Source organism: Vitis vinifera, chromosome 13 (assembly GCF_030704535.1).
Source record: "Vitis vinifera cultivar Pinot Noir 40024 chromosome 13, ASM3070453v1".
In the NCBI taxonomy this organism is placed as follows: Eukaryota; Viridiplantae; Streptophyta; class Magnoliopsida; order Vitales; family Vitaceae; genus Vitis; species Vitis vinifera.
In genome coordinates, this window is record NC_081817.1 from 17,981,208 (window position 1) to 18,003,409 (window position 22,202).

Sequence of the window (22,202 nt, forward strand, 5' to 3'; positions counted from 1 at the left end):
GGGTGAATCCACTCTGCTTCCATTTTTGGAATCCAAACTATTATGGATCAAAGTTGGATTTCTCCATCTATTAAATACAACTAGAGCTTAGGTGAGGTCTTGGTGATTTAGGAAATTCATGGATTCTGGAATCTTGACATGAAAATATACATGAGTGATACATTGGAAGAAAGGGCAGGCTTTGGTCCTCTAAGAAGAAACATATCTTAAATATACTATCAATCTTGAGTTGTTTAAGAGTGATGAGTCTGTGAAAGCCTTTCTCAGATAAGGGATGTCTTTGACATTTCTCCTTCTTCAATCTCAGGAAGGTACACCATCAACTAGAACATTAGGAATGTGAGTCATCATAGACAACTTGTTTGTGTTCTTTATTCTTTTCTCACTGAAGGGGATTAAAAGATATGTAGTTGCAAGGACAAGAGATGTAGCCAGTTGTGAAAGCATCAAACAATCCTTCTCTAATGCAGACCACAAATTTTTGCAACTCGTGATCTCCACAATTTGGAGCATTGAAGGAAGTTGCCTTGTTGGAAAGATGTGACATGACATTTAGAAATATGCAAGAATTCCAGAGTTCATTCCAATCATTAAGGAATCCAAAGCCCCTTGGCATGGATAACACACCTATCTTAGGAAAAAGACTGGGCACCAATTCAATGATCAACTCTCTATGAAACTTGAGATACAAGGTACTAATGTTAGTTGCTTCCGTGGCAGTTCTTTTACTGGTATTAGGGCAAAGCCTTTTGAAAACCCTCAATCTACAAATTACCAAGGACATGAGATCATGTTGTAATCTCATCTTCAATCTCTAGCTACAAACAAATTATTTCTTTCAAATAACAATCTTTAATGCATTCACTTCTACCATATGATAAGCAATTTCGGAAAACAAGTAAGCTTTATAATATTAGGAATATGTAAGGAATTGATAAAGGTCATGAATCTACTTTCAAAAAATAAACTATAAAAACAAAGATTTTTTCACCCATGAATATTTTAACCAGCTTCCAAAAAACATTAAGTATTGCAATAACCAAATGTTCCTCAGGTTACCAAGAGTGCTTTTTTTACCCATGCATAAAATAAAAAGAAAATAAGAAAGCATACCATACAACTCACAATTGTGTCAAGTATGAGTTCAATTCATGGCCATGCACAATTGCATTAAGTATTTGAAAGCCAAATAAGGTTATGTGCAATTCAAAGAATACCATACAACTCATAATAGAATCCTCATAGCTCACCATAGAATGAGAACTCAATTGTCCTTCCTCTAGTCATAAGAGTTTGTGCTCTTCGAGCCTTTGACTTGCACAACTCAAGACAGCAGGACATGCCAAAAAGTCTCATTCACCTCAAACATTATTCAAATCCATAGTATAAATCTAGATAAGATAATTTCCTACAAATATAACATGTTGCAAACAAATAACAGTATGTTGGTTTAAAATTGAAGAGCATTTCAAACCAAACAAAATAGAAAAATTTTCAGTGTATATCACTCACCTAAAAACTTGTATGTTGGATAAAATTCCTGCTAATGAATCCTGACAATTATTTGCAATCAAAATTTAGTAATGATTTATAAACAAAAAAAATTACAAAATTTTTTAGCAATGTTCCATGAAAAACACATTGCATATTGATTGAGAAATTAATATGAAATCCACTAATTTGAAAGGCACTAAATACCATATGTTGTCTTGAGTTCTCCATGTATCAAAACATATGCAAGTTGCTATTCGAGCCACCACAATCACAGAGCAAAAGACTTCTTAGCATGGAAGGCATACCATATTTTGAACAAGGTTCTTAATTTTCCAAGAGACATAAGAACGTGGTGTGTTGTAGAAACTGTAGAATAAATAAATGGAAGTTAGACATATGCACTTGCTACTTAGTTTTTTAATCATGTGTGAAATAAATAAAGAGGTGTTACTTGCATTTAGGCCAAACTTCTAGTCTCCAATGTGAAATCTAATTCTCATTTTGTCAACATAATAAGAGCATTAAACACATAGCAAATTGAATCCTTCCTTTTGACAATTTGAAAACCTTAAAGGAATGATTTGAGATCATAAATAACTATACAGTAAAGAAAATTTTCATCATTCTTTCTAAAAGGAAAATTTGTCATTTCCTTGATTACGAAAGATTGATATTTTAACATAAAGTGCACTCATTAAGGTAAACTTTGTGCATTATATATTGAATTAGAAAATTATATTTAAATTCGATTAGAAGGGTATCACAAAAGATGCTTAATTGAAATGAAGGCATCCATGCCAATCTGTAACTGTTGTCAAATAACACTCTCCCTTGTCATTTTACGTCCCACGATTGCATGTCAAATCTCTAAGTAAGATTGCTTAAAAAGCACCTAAAAGAAAATTACGAAGATTTCATTGCAGGTAGAACTTAAGGTGCTTACATTGACCATGGGAGAGATCATTAAGAAACAAAATACTCACCCATAAGTTTGTAACTATTGTACTCAAAACTTGCTTCCTAGTCAAACTTTCAACATAACTCCATGGAGACTTCCATAAATTGTTGAGCCACTGGTAAAACACAACATCAATATGAGAAATTTACAAGGTACTATGCAGATAAAAGAGTAAGAAATGTGTATTGAGAATAAGAGTTACCTTAATGAATGTAAGGATAGGATAGGGTTGAATTGGCTCTACACCCATTTTTGCAATTTGAATTTATTATGGTTCAAAAATGAGTTTATGATGTATCCTCATTTTAGGGGAAGCAAGCAATTTGGGGCCAATCTCTATCATTCTCCTTGAAACATCTTTGATTTCAAAGTTTGATAAAACTTAGAAGACAACCTTTCACTTGGCAAGGAGGACTAGAACAAGGCATCCCTCAATCTCTACAAGTTAAAGAAATGAAGTTTTGAAGACCAAGGGAGGAGGCTAGGTTTCCATATTTGAAAATATTTTCATTGAAAGATTAATGAGAGTTGTAGCAAGAAATCCTGTCAAAAGGAAATTGCATTTAACAATGTACAATATAAAATGAATGAACTAAGTTTTTAGAGAAGTGAATCTTTGGAGGCTCCACAAAAATAAGGGGTTTTAATACTCTTGCAAGTGTATTCATGAAATTGTTTCCTCCAAGGATTCCTGAACCTGGACAATGTACAACACAAAGCTGTTAAAGAGATGAGAGACTCTAAATCTGATGAGGTAGGACTTGAGATCCACATTTTCTTAAGTGAAGAATTCTGATGTTGTAGACACACTAGTAGTTTCTAGATTTAGATACTTCTCTTCAAATATTTGTATAATGTACATCTTCTTTGACATTGCTGCTCCAATAGGATGTCCAATAGGATGTGCAACCTATTTGGGCATACTACACGTACAATAAAAAATTTCATTAAAACAAAAAACTTTTACTAAAACAAAAATATGAAGCTAATGTCTAAGAAGATAAGATTTATATATAGTGAATGAGCATGTTTGATTTTAGCACAAAGGGAAAGACGCCAAAATTTTTAAGAATATCATCACCACAAGTACCTAATTTGCATCATTAAAAATTCCACAAGGATTTGATGGCTAGACAATAAAATAATTCTAGTAAATGAGTTAAAATCAGCTGAGCTAAGAAAGATTAAATCCAAATAAGCATCAATCATTAAAGAATTAGCCAACTATGAAAGACTTCAAATGACATTTTCTCTGTAATTTCTGTTCCTAATTGGCCTCATTTGATTGTACCAAAATATTATTAATTTGCTTTAAAGGAAGTGGGTGACTCGTATCTTTGAAAGGGTGTGAGAGGTGGAAATCCCTCGATCTCTAGTGATTCAAGAGGATAATTCCTATGGCTATTGTTGTCATCATACATCATTCAGCTAGCTATAGACCACAAAATTGAACAATCATGAATACGTAGATGCTTAAATATGGTATGTACTTTATCTAGTGGAAAAGCTTATGAGACTTGGACATCTCGAGATTTCTAGGAATTAAGATAGATACAAGTTGTTGCTTCTTGTTATAATTTATCTGGATTGCAATCATCAAGCACTAACTCCATTCACTACATGTTTTGAGCCTTCAACATAAAACCCAAATTCCATTCTTTCAGCCAAAAAAAAATCATTAATAACTCACCTGAAAACCATTTTATGTTGCTCAAATTATAAAATGTAGGATGTAACTGACTTCCATCATTGAAAATGAATTGATATAACTTTACAATACTAGTATATTTAGCTTTTGAAATGGCTGAAACTGATCCTGGAATCAAAAATCACATACACAAGTAGATATTTAACAAAAAAGGATCCAAAATCTCTTCAATTGATTAATGTATAAATGAATTAATCAAAATTTTTAGAGATAATTATGGGGAGATGAACCTTGTACCTTTTAGTTTCTTATTCTTCTTGAACACAGCAATGTGCATCAAGTGTTACGCACCTAGGAATCTCCCTTCCTCCACAAGCAAAATCTGAACAATCTATCATTTCTTCATATTCCACTTCCTTGCAAAATTCAAAACATGAAAAACAATATCATCAAAATTGAGACAAAAATAAGTGCATCAACTATCTCAAGAAGAGATTTATGCCTATTGCTTACCTTTTGAAGAAGTCCACTTGGTTAGAGCACATTTTACATGGACGCCCAATCACTACAAGCAATTGAACCAAAGGAGAGTTCAAACATCTAAAAAATTTGACGAACTCAAGTATCATAAAATACTTCATATGAATTCTAAATGATCTCATATCTAAAAAACATTGACATAAAATTATTGTTGTTTACCTTACATGTTTCTTCCATGGTCATAATCGAAACTTTGTTTATCATAAGAAATCTTCTATGCTCATCTTGATTACTTACAATAAACACTGAAATGAAAAGAAAAAAACACAAAAAATGATGATTAGTTTGGTTTGATAAATTTAGCACACATAATTTCCTTTTTCTTGCATGAGAAAAGAAAGAGTAAATATATATATATATATATATATATATATATATATATATATATATATATATATATATATGAATTTAATAATTTTTTAAATTAGCAATTATAAAACTATTTTGGTTCTCATAAAATTTATGGGAAAGTAGGGAAAAAAATTGTAAACTTTTTCTCTTGTTTGATTGTTTATCGGAAAATTGAGGGAAAACAAAAATCTATGACAAATTTATTTAACACTTCTGAGGAACCAAAAATGTTTTAGATGTTGTCAAATTGATAATTTAAACGTGTTTAATTCCAATTAAATGAGTTTAGTAAAACACATGAAATTGTGAATAAAATTATTTAAAAGCATTGAAATTCAAGTCATTAAAGTTGTCCATAAAATTTGGTATATTGAAGCAAGAAAAAAACAAAGCAATTTGAATGACTTGCTAATAAAGCAACTAACTAGAATATGCCCTAGAGTTGTTCAGTGCCCTCTATATAAGAAATAAACAGAGAACACAAAAAAAACCAAGAAAAAAAACAAACAAACGAAAAACAAAGAACACTTCTTACGTTATTTTTTCTTAATTTTTCTTATTTATATACATTTTTGTTGGTTTTCTTTTGACCATAAAAGGTTCGAGCATTGGCATTGTCATGTGTAAATTATTGTGGCTACAAACTTCATCCGTATCCAATTGCACACCTGTCCAAACTCTTGATGATGAAGGTATGATTGCATTTACTAGCATTAAATTGCTAAAATTTGTCATCCAAAGTTCCAATTTCTTTTGAACCTTGAAGACTTCATTTGCATTCTTGTAGGAATTAGATGTGGAATCATTTTGCAATGCTTGTGGTCTTGTGACCAGCAGTGATGAATGGGAAAATAAGTTCTTATCAACCAAGCAAACAAACTTCCATTATCCCAAGGAAGTCTTTCCAAGCTACTGCCTTATGGGTTTGGAACACTTTTAGAGGTAACAATCAATTGGAACTAGTTACTCTTTCAAACTTCGTATTGTACAAATATAGCCTGCATGTGCAACCATTTTTGATCCCATAATTTCAAGAATTTATGACACCTTCTAGTGGTTAGTCTTTCTGGGAATGGAGTAAAGCAACCTATTCACTCCAAGAAACTATCGTAAGAGGAATAGTAGATAACCTCGCAAGACCAAATTTATGTGTGTGCATGGAGGTGCATGTTTTCTGCATCCCAATCATGCAGTGTTGTGTCAAATGGAACAATAGCAAGTGATGATAAGTGGTATTTCTAAAATCTTCTAAGAGTATTCCATATATTGTAATATTGTTTTCTCAAAACTGTCTATGAGTCTTATGTGTAAATATTAGAGTTGACCTCTTGTAAGCTATCAATTGATGTTGTAACTTAAATTGAAAGGGAAATTCTATAAATTTAGCCTTGGTTTGGCTCTTGGAAAGCAAAGAAAAATTAGGTTAACAGTGAGTTGATTTCTTCCCTTCCCATGGATGTAAGCACATTCTTGAATTATGTTAATTATGTTTTGGTTTATTTTGTTGTTTTCTTGTTTATTGTTCAATTGTCTCCGCATAACAAGTGGTATCAAAGTTGTTTCCAACACAACAGATGATTCCTATGCTAACACAATGTTTGAGGTTAAATGTAAGATGGTAAAAGTTTCTAGAATATTTCCCTATGACAACTGCCAATAAAGGATTTACTTAACAGGAAGTTCGTAAGGTGTTACATGGCAAGTTGAACAAGACCAATAGCTAAAGATATTTGAAATATTTGGGGCCATTGATCGAACAATAGCATAGAATAACACAAGAAGAGACCCTCTAATCACCATTTTTGCTTTTGATTCTTCTCTACAAAGCATCATCTCCTTTATACAAAAAGACAACCCGTGGCTAAGCCCACATTATTCTCTACATATCCCAAAAAAACCCTCCAACCCATGGCATGGCGCACTTTTTGGGGGTATTTTGCTACTAAATTTGTGGTAGTCTCTCAAATACCTAAACTATCCTCCAGATTTTAAGGCATGGCCTACTCTTTGAGGTGGTATTTTAGGTACCAATTTTTGTTAAGAGAGGTTTTGGTGTGAAAACTAGAGGGCTTTACACACGTTGCATGTATTTTCTTTTGCATGCATTACACGTAGATTGGAGTTTATGCAGTTACTCACTTTTTGTGAGTCCAATAGTACTATAGTGCCATGTCACCATATGATGGGCTCTTTAGTCTTTTCAAACCCAAAAAAAAAAAAAACCTAATACTAAAAGGACTGCTAACTAGCTATGTGGAGGTGAACCTCTATAGCTAGCTTCTTAGAGGGACCATGATCACTTAGGCCAAGAAAGTTTGAGGTGATAATAGGTTTGTGATGCCCTTAGATGTTTTAGACACATGTGCGTTACACTAATGTATGCAACGAGTCTATAACCTTGATTGACAGGTCCGGGTAATCTTTGAAATTCCACTGTGATGGGAAGGTTCCATGTGAACAACAGTTGCACATGGGTTAGTCAATCTTAAGAGACGGGGGAAGCCCGTTTAATAGCGCACAATGTGCAAGCTTTGAAAGGCAATCAGGTTAACATTTTTTAATTGGGACATGACAGTGAACAATAACATTAGGTAGTTTGGAGATGTCGTCATATTAATTGTTATCAATATTTTTATTTATTCAATAGAATTTGAGGATTAAAAAATACCACAAAAATTAGAAAATACAAAATTAATTACATGGCTTACATTTCAAATATTTAATAAAATATTGTATGAAAATTGAATATCATACATTATTAAATGGCTGGATTCTCTTCTTTAGTTTTTTAATTGTCTCATCCTATTAAATTACTCATCTAATATTAATTTATTTTAAAGGTAAAATTAATTATTTTGTAAAAAAACTTTTAATTGACCAGAGTTTGTGCCATGCATCTAATATATACTTAAATACTTTTCCATGCTATAATCCTCCAACTAAGGAATGAAATCAAAACTTAAAAATCATTTATATATATAGATATATGTTATTAAGTTTAGGTAGTGAAGCAATTATTGTGGATATAAAATTAATGCCAAAACTTTTGATTGTTCCTTCACATTCTCCACAACCAAACAAAGGATATAAGAAAAATAAAGAAAGAAAATTAGGGTAGTTTGATTTTTTGTACTCATCTTGTCGTGAAGTCATCTTGTCGTGAAGTTAATAGAAGAATGCTTGGGTTAGTGCTCAACAATTAAGTGCCACTAGGGTATAATGATTCTTCCAATCAAGTAAATATTATCCGCTTTAATTTCAATGGATCATCATCACTTTAAATTGCATCCACATGGTTAAGAGCAACTCATATGTATATAATATCATGAATTTCTTCTTATTCAATATGGAATATCAAATTAGGTATCTTTCAATTTTAGGTATTGTATAAGTGTTTCAATTCAAATGACTTGGCTTAATGTATACTCAAAGCCTTTACAAAGGAACGTACATGTAATAAAGTGAAAATTAAACCTTGTCGCCCGTCTATCTCTAGTATGAAACACAACTCCATTAGCCCTTAAACATCTGCAAAAAAAGATATACACCTTTGTTACATTAATTAAAATAAATGATAGAAAAAGAAACTCTATATATCCATGTACAAAATTTGATTAGATTTGTTATATATATAAAGAGAGAGAGAAAAAGAAAAAAAAAACTGCTTAGATTAAGGATCTCATTAATTAATACCTAGAAAATATAAAATAAAATAAAAAGATTAGAAGGTGTGAATTATAAGATAAGATTACATTTTTGAATTAGATTCATCGAAAGATGGCATATTGTATGAACATTTTTACTCTATATATAAAAACTTATATTATGGTTGAGATGTAGTAATTTGTCATATTTTTGGACAATTCAAGTAATGAGTAATTACACTAAATTAAATTATTGACCTTATTAATTGATAGCTCAAGAGTATAAAATAGTAAGAAATGAATAATACAAACTTTATCGAAATATTTTTATAGACATATTGTGTAAATATTCTTATTTCATAAAATTTTATGTCATTAAATAAATAGAGAATTTTAACATTAATTGCAATGCTAAGTAGAGGAGATCCCATATTTAAGCTGTTGATTAAGGCTTATTTGATAAAACTTAATATTTATTACTTAATAACTTAAGTTGACTTTAAGTTAGATTATATTTAAATTACTTAAAATTTATTATTTAATATTTACTTTAAGTATTAAAGTTATTTGATAAAATTAATTTAAAAGTCATTTTAAATTATCAAATTGTCATATTTATCTTCGTTAATTTGATAACTAGATGCAGATAAATGAAACAAAATAAAATTGAGATTAAGAATAAATTAATTACTTTGATTTAACACTTAAAATTAAAAGTAACTTTAAGATATAATATTAAGTTATTTTATCAAATATATTTAATCTATTTAATAATTAAATTAAGTTATTAAGTTAATGAATGATTACCAAACACCCTATAAGACCCAAAAAATCGAATGAGTTTTAATAGTATTCAGGATGGACATGACTAGGTGGCGGTTCAATGCTGATTAATCATAATTCAATCAAGGCAAAATATGTAACAAATACAAGTCAAACTGCACCATCCAAATGGGCGCCAAGAAGTTACATTTGACAAATGCCATTAAACCTCTACAGCTAGCAATTATTTTGATCACAGAAAAAATGGCAAAAAAGTGTGTTGTACTTCATCTTGAAGCCCATTAACTTCATCTTAATTTGATCCAAATTGCAGAAACATGCAAAACTCCATGAATCTATGGTGCTATGGTGGCCTACATTCATATAACTGGGGACACTTTGGTTTACACCACAATGACCCCAAACAGTGTTTGTAGAGGCTTTATCAAGATCACTAGCTTTAAAAGACTAAGGAAAGAAAGATGTTCTCAATGAAAACTTGGAGTCAAATTGCAGATAAAGACCTAAAACTCCCACTCAATGTGTTTTAGGAATTGTTGTTTCATGGGGATAAGCTGCTTGGTTTGTACATGTCTCCTTGGTGATACTTAGAGATTGGCAAAGTATACTCTCCTTTGTCATCTGGTTTGTATATGGGCAGATGAATGTTCATGCCAGGTTCATATATGTTTCTGACATATATCACCCTGGAAGGATCTAGATCAAGGGGATGAGTTTGAAAAGCTTGAGTAGGTTTAAGATGTTCCCAGAATTGGTGAGCATGATATATATCAACATGATATTGCAGAAGACAACAGAGCTTCTGAAATATATCAGGTTCAATAGTAGGAAATCTTATCAGCTGTCACTTATTGTAATCCTATGCTCTCAATATTCATTTGTTGAAGAAGAAGAAAAAATTGCTTTCACACTATTCAATTACAGGAGAATGTTCAATTATAGAAGAAAATAATATTCACTAGACTCTTTCAACTTAATCAACATGCAGAGAAAAGCAGTCGGGTGGCCAATTATTCACATACAAACTTACATACATCGTCTCTCTACCTCTACTTGTTACTCATCAGCCAAGCTTATAGTAATATAAGCTTGGGTTCATCTCTTTATGTCTCTGATGACAACTCCACATGGGGTTCGCCTTCTGGTGATTTTGCATTTGGATTCTGACCCTCTCCAAGTGAAAAGGATCAATATCCTTCTTGCTATCTGGACTGCAAATGGAAGTTAACCGGTGCCAAGAGGATCAAAAGTTGAGCTTACTACCAATGGACAACTTGTTCTCCAGAGGCTAAGAGATGAAGACAAAGACTGGTAATGTGAGCAGCGAAGCAGTGCATGGTGCCATGCTTGGACATGGAAATTGTATACCAGTATATGGGAGAGCTTCAAGCACCCAACTAATACCATATTGCCAACCCAGGGATTGGTGTTGGAGCCTACTGTGCAGTTGCTATTTTTGAGGACCTGAGGTTTGCAAATGGAACTGGAAGCTGTTGGAGGAAAAGACTACCTCTTTCAAATGGGAGGTTGGATCAAACTGATGTTTCCAGAAGTGCTCTAATCAAGATATTGAAGTCCAGTGAACTAACTTCAGGCAGAGGCAACCAAAATAAAGCAATTCTAATACTCTCAGTCCTCTTAGGCCCCTCTGCGTTTTTCTTCTTCGTTTCTCTGGCTGCAATTTCTCTAGTTTTCTACCACTTGAACCTCAAAAATCTGCAGCTTTATCACAGAGTCCTGAGTACAAGCGATGGTAGAAGCCTTTGACACTGTCTATAAAGGGACATTACCATCAGGTTCTGGAAATTCTGTTGCTGAAAAGAAGTTGGAGAAGGTGGTGGGAGAAGATGAGAAAGAATTCAAAGCAGAAGTGAATGTGATAGGCCAAACTCACCATAAGAATCAAGGACAGTTGCTGCGTTACTGTCATGAGGGTGAACACTGACTACTGGTTTTTTTTTTTTTTTCTTTTTTATGCACAATGGCTCTTTATCAAGCTTCCTTTCTGAAGGCGCCCAAGGACTTGTGTACCTACATGAAGAATGCAGTAAACAGATCATCCATTGTGACATAAAGCCCTCAGAACATAACTCTTAGATGATTCTTCTACAGCCAAAGTTGCAAACTCGGACTGGGAAAGCTTCTGATAATCAACCAGACTAGAACACTCACAGGCATCAGAGGGACTATGGGGTATATTCAGACAACTCGAGCAGCCTATGTCTCTTATAATAACACGTTATGAAGCATCAGCTCAATGCCAAGGTTCAATCTGCAAAGCAAGGGATTCATCAATGTTTCCTTCAAACTAAATAATAAGGAACAGAAATGGATCATTCTGCATTTTCAGTGGTGTTTGTTATAGCATTTATACAAGAACTCTAGGGGTTTCTATGTATAACTTCATTCCTATTTTGTCAGTGAATATGGTGATGGTGTTATATTACAAATCATAGTGAACTGGTGGAATTTGATCATTTGGCCAACTTTATCCAAAACTGTTTCACGGTTGAAGGGATTGTTGACTTTGCCCTGGGCGAAACAGCAATTTCTTAAGAAGCTGGGTAACGAAGAGTACCATAATTTGGACTGGTTTCAATGGAAACTCTCCTGTTTTTGTGCATGGTATCTTCAGCTTCAGCTTTTCATATGCTTTTGACTATCCTGAAACTGATCCAAATCTCTTCAATTGATTAAATGTATAAATGAATCCTATTCATTGTTTGGAGTAACAACCAAATTCTGGAAGACTGGGAAAGTTTCAACACTGGAGAGAAAACAAAATGACAAGACCATAAATTCTGGAAGAGGGCTTTGCTTTCTAACCATTACCATAATTTTAGAGCTCAACCCGGGTGAGTAAATTATATTTCAGAATGTTCAGAAGATAATTCTGAAGTGATGAACCTTCTACTCACAGTTTCTTGTTCTTCTTGAACAGAGCAATGAACATGAATAGTTCAGCACCCAGGAATCTCCCCTTCCTTCAATTCCTTTACTGGGAAAACTCTGCCAAAATCATAACAATCTGTCCTCTTCCTTGGAGGAAAAGTCACCTACCCAATCAAGAAAATCATCAGGATTAATTTGAGCAAAACATCAGAGTATACATCAAGAAAGCCTTGATCAAAATCAAAATACATCAAGAGCTGCCATTTTCTTCTATTTCCTCTTCCCCGAATGGAATGCCTTTTGGACTGAGGTGATCAATGGTAACAGTCTAACACACTCCTTAAGCTCTGATTGAGGTCAACGGGGATTGGCACATTTAATGACTTTTGAAATCATAGCTGTGTGAAGGGAGGCAAACATGAATCTCAGGATAATCAACAAGTCAACAACTATCAATCAGCAAGGAAAAGGAAATACCTTTGGATATTTACAAATCAAAAATTTGAGAGAGTCCAGCTTCTCTGTACAGAAAGGCTTGAGCTTATTCCATGGCCAGGCTTTAGATGGTTCTGAATTACGGATGAGAGGGTTGAGTTTTCTTTTATTCTGCAATAAGATTAAAAACATCAATGAAACACTAAAAGTTTATATATAGAAGCCCTTTAAAGATAAGAATTGGTAAGAAAGCTCACCCATGGTCTAGTAAAACAACATCTGTTAGATAAGTAACCGCCATTCGATTGTCCAGCTAATGCATTTAGATCTAAGATAAGATATGGAAAAATAGTCAAAAATAGCTGAAGACAGTCCAAAAACTCATTTATCTAATAATTTTCTAAAAGCAGTAACATAAAACCTGGATGAAGAATCCACCCCTCTACCTGACACCACTTCAATACCAAATAAAATGTTACGATGACCATTTATGGTCTTAAGAGACAGTGGATGTTGTTTGGGCTCAAGACCTAAGACAAGCCAAAAAACAAGAAGAAGACAACATCAAAATTGGCACAGAAACAAGTACATCAACTATCTAATAAAGAGATTTATGCATGTAACAAATGCAAATGAAATATGAAACAAGATTTTCATGGATTAAACAAAAATAGATGGCAAAATAGAAGGATAAGGTCACAGACAGGACAATATTAAAAGAAATGATTATTTGTCCCACCTGAAAATCGAGGCATTCAGAACAGTACACATTTGTAAGTAGTCCATGGAAACCAGGGAACATATGCAGATGTTGTATTCTATTGCATAAGGCAAACACTCAATACTTACTAGCATAACCATGCCCAGAAAGCCATGAATCCCTTTTTGTTTTGCTTTTTTACCTATTCCCATCTCTTATGGCCAGAAGTGCTCAGGATGATATAACATCACCAAATAAGTTAGAAACCAGCCCATCCAGCAGGTTGAGTAGCCAGCTTGCCCTCAATCTTCTTTGAGTCAACAAACAGCTGGGCATTATTGCCTCCAATGGAGGGTCTGGAAATATTAGAGCTGGCACCAGGGGTGGCTGTAAAACTCTCTGTTCCAAAACCCCAAGTTTCAGGGCCAGAAGTTGCTTCTGTGGCTGGTTTGTTGTGATGGCCATTTCGGGTCCTAACAGACTTGCTATTGTTGTCTGGGCACCTACCTCAGAGAAAGCCTGCCATGGATTAGAGTCCTGACATGGCTGAAACTGATCCTGAAATCAAAGTTCACATACACAAGTAGATATTTAACAGAAGAGTATCCAAATCTCTTCAATTGATTAATGTCCAAAAGAATTAATCAAAATTTTTAGAGATAATTATAGGGAGATGAACCTTGTACCTCTCAGTTTCTTATTCTTCTTGAACAGAGCAATGAGCATCAAGTGTTGAGCACCCAGCAATCTCCCTTCCTCTACAGGCAAAATCTGAACAATCTATCCTTTCTTCATATTCCACTTCCTTGCAAAAGTCAAAACATGAAGAAAATATCATCAAAATTGAGACAAAAAGAAGTGCATCAACTATCTCAAGAAGAGATTTATGCCTATTGCTTACCTTTTGAAGAAATCCACTTGGTTAGAGCACATTTTACATGGACGCCCAATCAGTGCAAGCTGCTGAACCAAAGGAGAGTTCAAACATCTAGGCTCATCCCGATTACTTGTAATGAACACTGAAATGAAAAAAAAAAATGAATTTAATAATTTTTAAAAATGAGCAATTATAAAACTATTTTGGTTCTCATAAAATTTACGGGAAAGTAAAGAAAAAAAACTTGTAAACTTTTTTGTTTTTGTTTGATTGTTTATGGGAAATTTGAGGGGGAAAAAAAATCTATGAGGAATTTATTTAACACTTCTTAGGAACCAAAAATGTTTTAGTTGTTATCAAATCGATAATTTAACCATGTTTAATTCCAATTAAATGAGTTTAATCAAACACATGAAATTGTAAATAAAATTATTTAAAAGCATTGAAATTCAAGTCATTAAAGTTGTTCATAAAATTTGGTATATTAAAGCAAGAAAAAAAACAAAGCAATTTGAATGACTTGCTAATAAAGCACCTAACTAGAATAAATAAAGCAGCTAACTATATAAGAAATTATAAAATAAAAATAAAAAATAAAAAATAAAATTGCCAAAAAAAAAACAAACAAAATATCCATGGTTCTTACGTTATTTTTTTCTTAATTTTTCAATAGTTATAAATGGTTCATTTAATTTTTGCAAACTGCCAAATCAAAACAGAGCATGAAAATGTGTTCAACATTTGTTTCAAGCTTGAAGCTTCAAGAAAAAAGAAAATCTTAAATCAAATAAACAGAAAGAAAAGTTTAAGCGCAAAAGAATTACCTAACTGTGTATTGGCAGAGTGGCAGAGTGGCACCTTGATTAAAATAGCACTTCATTGATCACTATTTTAGGAATGAGATCTATATAACGCCATTCTTCCCCTTTCTCAAATTGACACCGTTTTTCCAGTAAATGACCTCATTAGAACTACAATAAGTGAAGTGATAATGTCATATAATTAGTAAACCAAACCAAGTCAATAAACTAGAACTTCCTCTAGTATGGCCTTTGTGTAAAAGATATTTAAAGGTCTTGATACATTAGATATTTAAAGATATTTTTTATTGTGACAGATTATAGAGAAAATTAGACACTGGGAAAATACCAAGCCAGGAGCCATGTCAAGAGCTGCTTTCTTGTTAAAAATTAAGTCCAATTAGAAAATTACAGTAGCGCGTAAGAGAAATTGAAAGTGGTGTTGAGAAGAGAAAGAGGAAGAATGATGTGTTGGGAATGAGATGTAATACCTTCTTTATTACTCAGATGGATTAGTCATGTATGTCCACACAGGGGATGTGGGCAATCTTGGGCCAATCATCTCCTTCCTCCTTCGAGTACCTTTGTGTTAGATGTGGGCAACTCCACACATCCAGTCGTGAAAGGGTGTCAGGCCATAGTCCTTCCCTTGGCAAAATCGACCGGAGCTTAGGGCAACCGTAGATTGCTAGATTTTCAAGAGAGGTGAGGGTTTGGAGAGACAGGGAGGCTAGGGATTCCAGATTCTGGAAATGTGAAAGGTCAAGGGAGGTGAGAGTTGTAGGAAAAAGAATCGAGTGGGGGTCATCCGAAAAGGAAGTTGCATCTGGAAACATGTCTCCAATACCGAGGTATTTAAGAGAGGTGAGTCTGGAAAGGCCCCATTGGGATAGGGGGGTCTTGATATTCTCACAATTATAAATGTAAAGCGATGTAAGACGAGTGAGGGTGTTGAGGCAATCTGGTAGGGTTTTGAGATTAGGATACCTCCTGAGGATTAAAGATTGAAGTGAATTATTAGTAGAGTGAAACATCTCCTCTGAAATTGACTCGAGGTGTTCACAATCCTCAATGTGAAGTTGCCAGGCTTTGAAGAGCAGCAGCATATGTGGAATCGTAGTGCATTATTCCCTCTGGTAGAGACTCCAGCTTTTCACAATTACTTATGTGGAGTTTCTTGAGAGTGATACCTCTCGGAAAACCAATCATAGAGGGACACATATGTAGATGTAAGTATTCAAGGGCACACATGTCCATGGTGCTGGTGGTGGCGATGGAATTGCAGTGCATCATTCCTTCTGGAAGAGACTTGAGACTTGAGATTTCCAAGGCTTGGAGAGCAGCAGCATTGGTGGAATGTTGGTGCATTATTCCCTCTGGTAGAGACTCTAGCCTTCGACAATCAATTATGTGGAGTATCTTGAGAGTGGCGGGTAACCCACCTTTCGGTAATCCAATAAGAGACTGACACCATCTTATCGATAACTCTTCAAGGGCACACATGCCCATCATTCCTTCTGGAAGAGACTTGAGATTTTCACAAGCCCATATGTTCAGACTCTCAAGGGTGGTGGGTAATTGCCCTTTTGGAAAGCAAATGAGAGATGGACAAATCGATATCCTCAAGTTTTCAAGGAGACAACATCATGCCATCAGGTAGACTCTTTAGACCTTTACAATTTCCAACAGTAAGACTTCTCAGCTTTGGTGGGAAACCTACATCTGGAAATGACGCTAGCTTTGGACATTCCTTGATTGTCAATTCTTCAAGGCATGTTAGACTCTGCCATCCATTTGGAAGCCTCTCTAGTTTATCACATCCACTTATTTCCAAAGACTGAAGATTGCATCCCAAGGATACAAGTTGGTCACAATCTCTAATCTCAAGAGAATGAGAGTTTTCCGATCCAAAACCATCCTCCCACAAATATACGAGTTCTTCGCATGCCCATACTTTCAAAACCCGAAGCCCTTGCAAAAATTGCACAAATCCTTCATGCAATTTGATAAGCCCTGAAATCCCAGAAATTGTTAACTTGGTGAGTGAGGTGAGGTCATTTCCACTGCTCAAGACCGCCTCATTACATTCTCCTACATCTAATTCGTTCAGCAGTGGAAGTCTTGAAAGTGGAGACTCCAATTTTGGACAGAAGTGTACAGAGAGCTTTGTAAGAGAAGGTAGGTAAGTGGGTAGTTTCATAATCAATTTGCGGCAACACTGAATTGTAAGCTCATGGAGACAAGGGAATAATGACTCTGTTGAGGAAGACCAATCCTCCCAGTGCTCCCATTCTGACATGCTATAAAACTGTAGAGACTCTAGTGATGGGAAAAACTTACCTGCAGAAACACGAGTCTCTCCATAAAACTCTGCACCCACTTTTTTTACTACATCCATTCCTTGGATCCTCAACTGTTTGAGCGATGGCAACTGCCCCAAGCATGGTAAAGACGTGCACTTTCTGCAATCTATGAGACGTAGATCCACCATCTTAGAGAACAAGGCACCCCCTATCCAACGTGGGAATTCTGGACCACCATACAACTGAATGCAGAGTTTGTTCAGAGTCGAACATGGTTGTAGAGAGTCAAGGACATCCATTTGATTCCTTTCATTCCCTGAACCATCCAACTCAGAACTCCACTGCATTATCAAGCTTTCAAGGTTACGCTTCGATTTTAAATCGGCATCCCTTGCATCTTGAATATTCACCACATTTTCCAATTTCGAAATGCAAAGTTCTCCTCGCAGATGTGACATGTCCTTCAACTCCTTGATTGTCAAACCGTTGTTTTTGTCCACAATGAAATTAGACAATATCCGCAAATCTTTTAGTTTGCCCATTCCTATAGGCATTTCTTGTAATTTTATTGCACCAGCAACGTCAAGATGTCGAAGATTGATTAGGTTACCGATGGTAATAGGCAACTTGATAAGCTCTTTACAACATGATAATTTCAATGTCTGAAGGTAAAAAAGATTACCAATTGAATCGGGTAACCATTTTATACTGGTGTGGGACAAATTAAGGTATCTCAAATGTTTCAACTTACCAAATGAATCTGGTATCTCACTTATCTTGTAATAAGCCAATGAGAGCACCCTTAAGTGCCGTAACCTTGGTATCAATTCTTCAAGCACCTTATTACTTATGAAGGAATGACGTCCACTAGTTGATTCATCAATCGGCAAAGCTATGAATGTGCGCAAGCGCTCTTTCTTATGAAATCTTTCAAATTTTTTAAAGATATCACAAAAATGACGGATGAATGATGAATGACGAGTATTTTCAGAAATGGAGCATTGCAAATCATTCCTCAACTCATCATCCAAATGCAAGCATGTGTCTCCAGCAATAGATTTAGCTAGAGCATGGACAAGGTCATGCATCACGAATCGTGATCTATTGCTGCTCGACGATTGAAAAAATGACCTTGACAATAGCTCATCAAAATACTTATCACCAAGATCTTCCATTTTCCTATTATCTTTTGTTTGTTGAATTAACCCCTCCGCCATCCACAGGAGGATTAACCCTTGCTTTGTAAACTCATAATCCTGGGGAAAATTTGCGCAATAAGTAAAACACCTCTTTAAATGTGAAGACAGATGACAATAGCTCAATCTCAAGGCAGGGATGATGTCACATTCCTTGTCTGTGAAATCCCATACTTTGCTGTACAATACTCTTTCCCATTCACATTCACGTAGTTCAGAGCGCAAAAGGCCACCAAGGGCTCTTGCTGCTAAGGGCGAACCTCCACACTTCTCTACAATTCTCCTACCAATTGATTCCAAATTTGGGTGCTCATCGATATTCATATGTTCAAAAGCATGTGTTTGAAATATCTTCAAACAATCATCATAAGGTAACTGTTTGAGCTCATGTAAGATCTTGTGTCCTCTCATCTTGTTTGCAACATTATTATTGCGAGTTGTGACTAGAATTTTGCTTCCCTGTGCTCCCACCCAGAAAGGGGAGCATAGCCTGTCCAACTCAAAGTAATCATCATTCCACAAATCATCCAAAACTATCAGAAATTTTTTTCCCTTCAATTCCTTCCTCAAATTTTCTTGGATTTGATGCAAGTCTTGTGAATCACTGCTTTGAGAATTAGTCACCGAGTTGAGAATTGTCTTTGTTATTCTCACTGCATCGAACTGATCTGAGACACAAACCCAGGCTTTTTTATCAAAATGCTTGGTTTCATCGTCATCGTACACCAGTCTTGCCAGTGTGGTCTTCCCCATCCCACCCATGGCCACGATGGAAACTACAGAAAAATTGGTTTTACTGGGTTCATTCCTAAGCAGCATACCAATTATAATATCTTTTTCTGTCCCCCTGCCATAGACCTGAGGTTCATATCCTAGAGATGCAGTGACTGGCCTTCCCCAAGCAGAGTTGGTTATCGCAGCCACCTTTTCTAGACGAAGCTCAGATTTTTGAGCCGAAATATCTCGTAAGCGGCGAGTGATTTCCCACACCTTGGACCTCATTTTAATATAACGCATAACCTCAGTAGGATTGAAAAAGCCAAGCCAAGTTGAGATGAGCTTGCGTACCTTGCTCGGCCTGCCTTGATGATCAGCTTCTTTGGCCGTGAGCTCCCGTTGCAAAGCTTCGTAGGCGAACTCATCCAAGATGTCCTCCATATCATAAGCCAAATCTTTCAGATTGCCCAGCCACTCTTTCACAGAGCGATCCGTGATCTGCTTGTCCTCCGCGTCATTAAGCTCTTCACGAATATCCGACAATTCTATCTCCCATTTCTTGAGATCAGAGTACACCCATTGTTGGCGTGCAAAGTCGAGCAAATTAGTGGAGGCCAACTTGTCAAACAAGAGGCCGATGGCAGCAGAAAGAAGAGCGTCTCCCACAGCTTCCATGGTTGGTTTGTACTTTGTTTGGAGAGAGAGAGAGAGCAAATCAAGCAGTGGAAGCAGAAAGAAGGGAGTTTTGACCCAAAATAGCGTGTTTTAAAAAAAAATTTCAAAAAATAAAGTTGTTTTCAAAATAATGCCCAATCTAATATGTCTGTGCCACATAAGCTGTCATATCATAAAACCGTAGTTGGTGACTACGGTTTTATTTTTCTAAAGTGGTTAGAAACCGTAGTTACCAACCACGGTTTTAACTTTAAGTTTAAAGCCGTAGTGGTCGTAGTCACCAACTGCGGTTTTAACTTTATATATATTTATATATAACTTTAATTTTTTTAATAAAAATATTATATTATTTTGATTTTAAATATACTTATTTCATTATTTTAAAAATAATAATATACGAAATTAAATAATTGATATTTTTAATTTGATATAAAAATATTTTTTTAAATTTTATTAAAACGCACTATATTTAATATAAATATAATTAATTAATTAAAATAAATTATAATAAATTATATTTATTTAAAATAAATAAATTATAAATACCTATTTAGAAAAATAAAAAATAATATAAATTATTATATTAATTAATAATTTTTTATATATTATATATAAGTGGTATATAATACCTCTCACACACACACATATATATATATATATATATATATATATATATATATATAAGTTTAATTTGAGTTTAAAATTTATCACATTTTTATTTAAATATATAAATAAATTTTATTAAAACAATTGACACTATATTTAATATAAATATAATTATTTAATTAAAATTAAATATAAATAAAATATAATAAATTATGTTTATTTAAAATAAATAAATTATAAATGCCTATTTGGAGAAAAAAATAATATAAATTATTATATTAATTAATAATTTTTTTATATATTATATGTAAGTAGTATATAATATCACACACACATACATATATATATATATATATATATAAATATATAAATTATGAACTTAAATTAAAATATGATAAATTTTAAACTTAATTGAACTATTATATACCACTTACATATAGTATATAAAAAATTATTAATTAATATAATAATTTATATTATTTGTTTTTTAATAGGCTTTCATAATTTATTATATTTTATTTATATTTAAATATAATTAACTAAATATATTTATATTAAATATAGAGTATATCATTTTAATAAAATTTTAAAATATATTTATATCAAAATTAAAGTTATATATAAATAAATAAAGTTAAAACCGCAGTTGGTGACTACGGCTTTGACCATTTTAAAAAAAAATCAAAGCCGTAGTCACCAACTACGGCTTTAAACTTAAAGTTAAAACTGTGGTTGGTAACTACGGTTTCTAATCACTTTAGAAAAATAAAACCGTAGTCACCAACTACGGTTTTATGACGTGACAGCTTATGTGGCACAAACGCATTAGATTAGACATTATTTTGAAAACAACTTTATTTTTTAGAATTTTTTTTTAAAAACTTACTATTTTGGGTCAAAGCTCAAAGAAGGGGTCTGTTGTGTGAAGGCTTTAAATATTAGAAACCCATTTTCATTTAAATTTATTTGAAGGTCCTTGTAGAGACAGCTGGATCATATTTTTGGAGTTTGAGATGGCCCGACTGCCCACCTGCATGCCACTGTTGGATTATATTTATTTGTGTACTTTAAATATGTCTCAATTTTATTATAAATTTTTCTAATTTTTTTAATATAAATATATATATATATCTCTCTTTTATTATTATTTTTTTATTTGCATGATATTTCTTTCATACCAATGAGAAGAAATTTTTTTTATTAAAATTCATAAAATATCTTGTTTTTGTTGCATGGATATGTTTCATTTCACTGTAGGAAAGTTAAATAAAAAATGATTTTTTCTGATTTTTAATTTGTAACATTTTTTTTCTTATTTATTTTAATCTACCCGTTGAGAGAGAGAGAGAAAAGAATATTTTTAAAAAATATTGTGAGATGAGTCCTACTCTTTCCGTCCGTTGAGAGAGAGAGAGATAAAATGAGAGAATGACCAACAATATGTTTTGGACTAAAAAAACCCCTTTGAATGATTATGTTGATAGAAAAGAATATTTTGAAAAATATTTTGAGATGAGTCATATTCTTCCCGTGAGAGAGAATAATATTTTGAGATGAGTCCTATTCTTTCCATTGAGAGAGAG

General features: G+C 33.6%; 1 protein-coding gene and 1 long non-coding RNA gene across 2 annotated transcripts; both read right to left on the reverse strand.

Moving 5' to 3' along the window:
• Positions 1-10,295: 10,295 nt before the first annotated feature.
• Positions 10,296-12,342, reverse strand: LOC132254880 (uncharacterized). The gene is made up of 4 exons (XR_009467398.1): positions 12,251-12,342; positions 11,591-11,690; positions 11,313-11,449; positions 10,296-11,191 (listed from the first exon to the last, which is right to left on the reverse strand). It is a non-coding gene; the product is annotated as an uncharacterized LOC132254880 (long non-coding RNA).
• Positions 12,343-13,002: 660 nt separating this feature from the next.
• Positions 13,003-20,055, reverse strand: LOC100854575 (putative disease resistance RPP13-like protein 1). The gene is made up of 6 exons (XM_059741816.1): positions 15,614-20,055; positions 15,147-15,293; positions 14,347-14,464; positions 14,132-14,250; positions 13,167-14,003; positions 13,003-13,073 (listed from the first exon to the last, which is right to left on the reverse strand). Exon 1 carries the CDS (start codon positions 20,011-20,013, stop codon positions 16,753-16,755), a length of 3,261 nt encoding a protein of 1,086 aa, XP_059597799.1. The 5' UTR covers positions 20,014-20,055; the 3' UTR covers positions 13,003-13,073; positions 13,167-14,003; positions 14,132-14,250; positions 14,347-14,464; positions 15,147-15,293; positions 15,614-16,752.
• Positions 20,056-22,202: the final 2,147 nt, after the last annotated feature.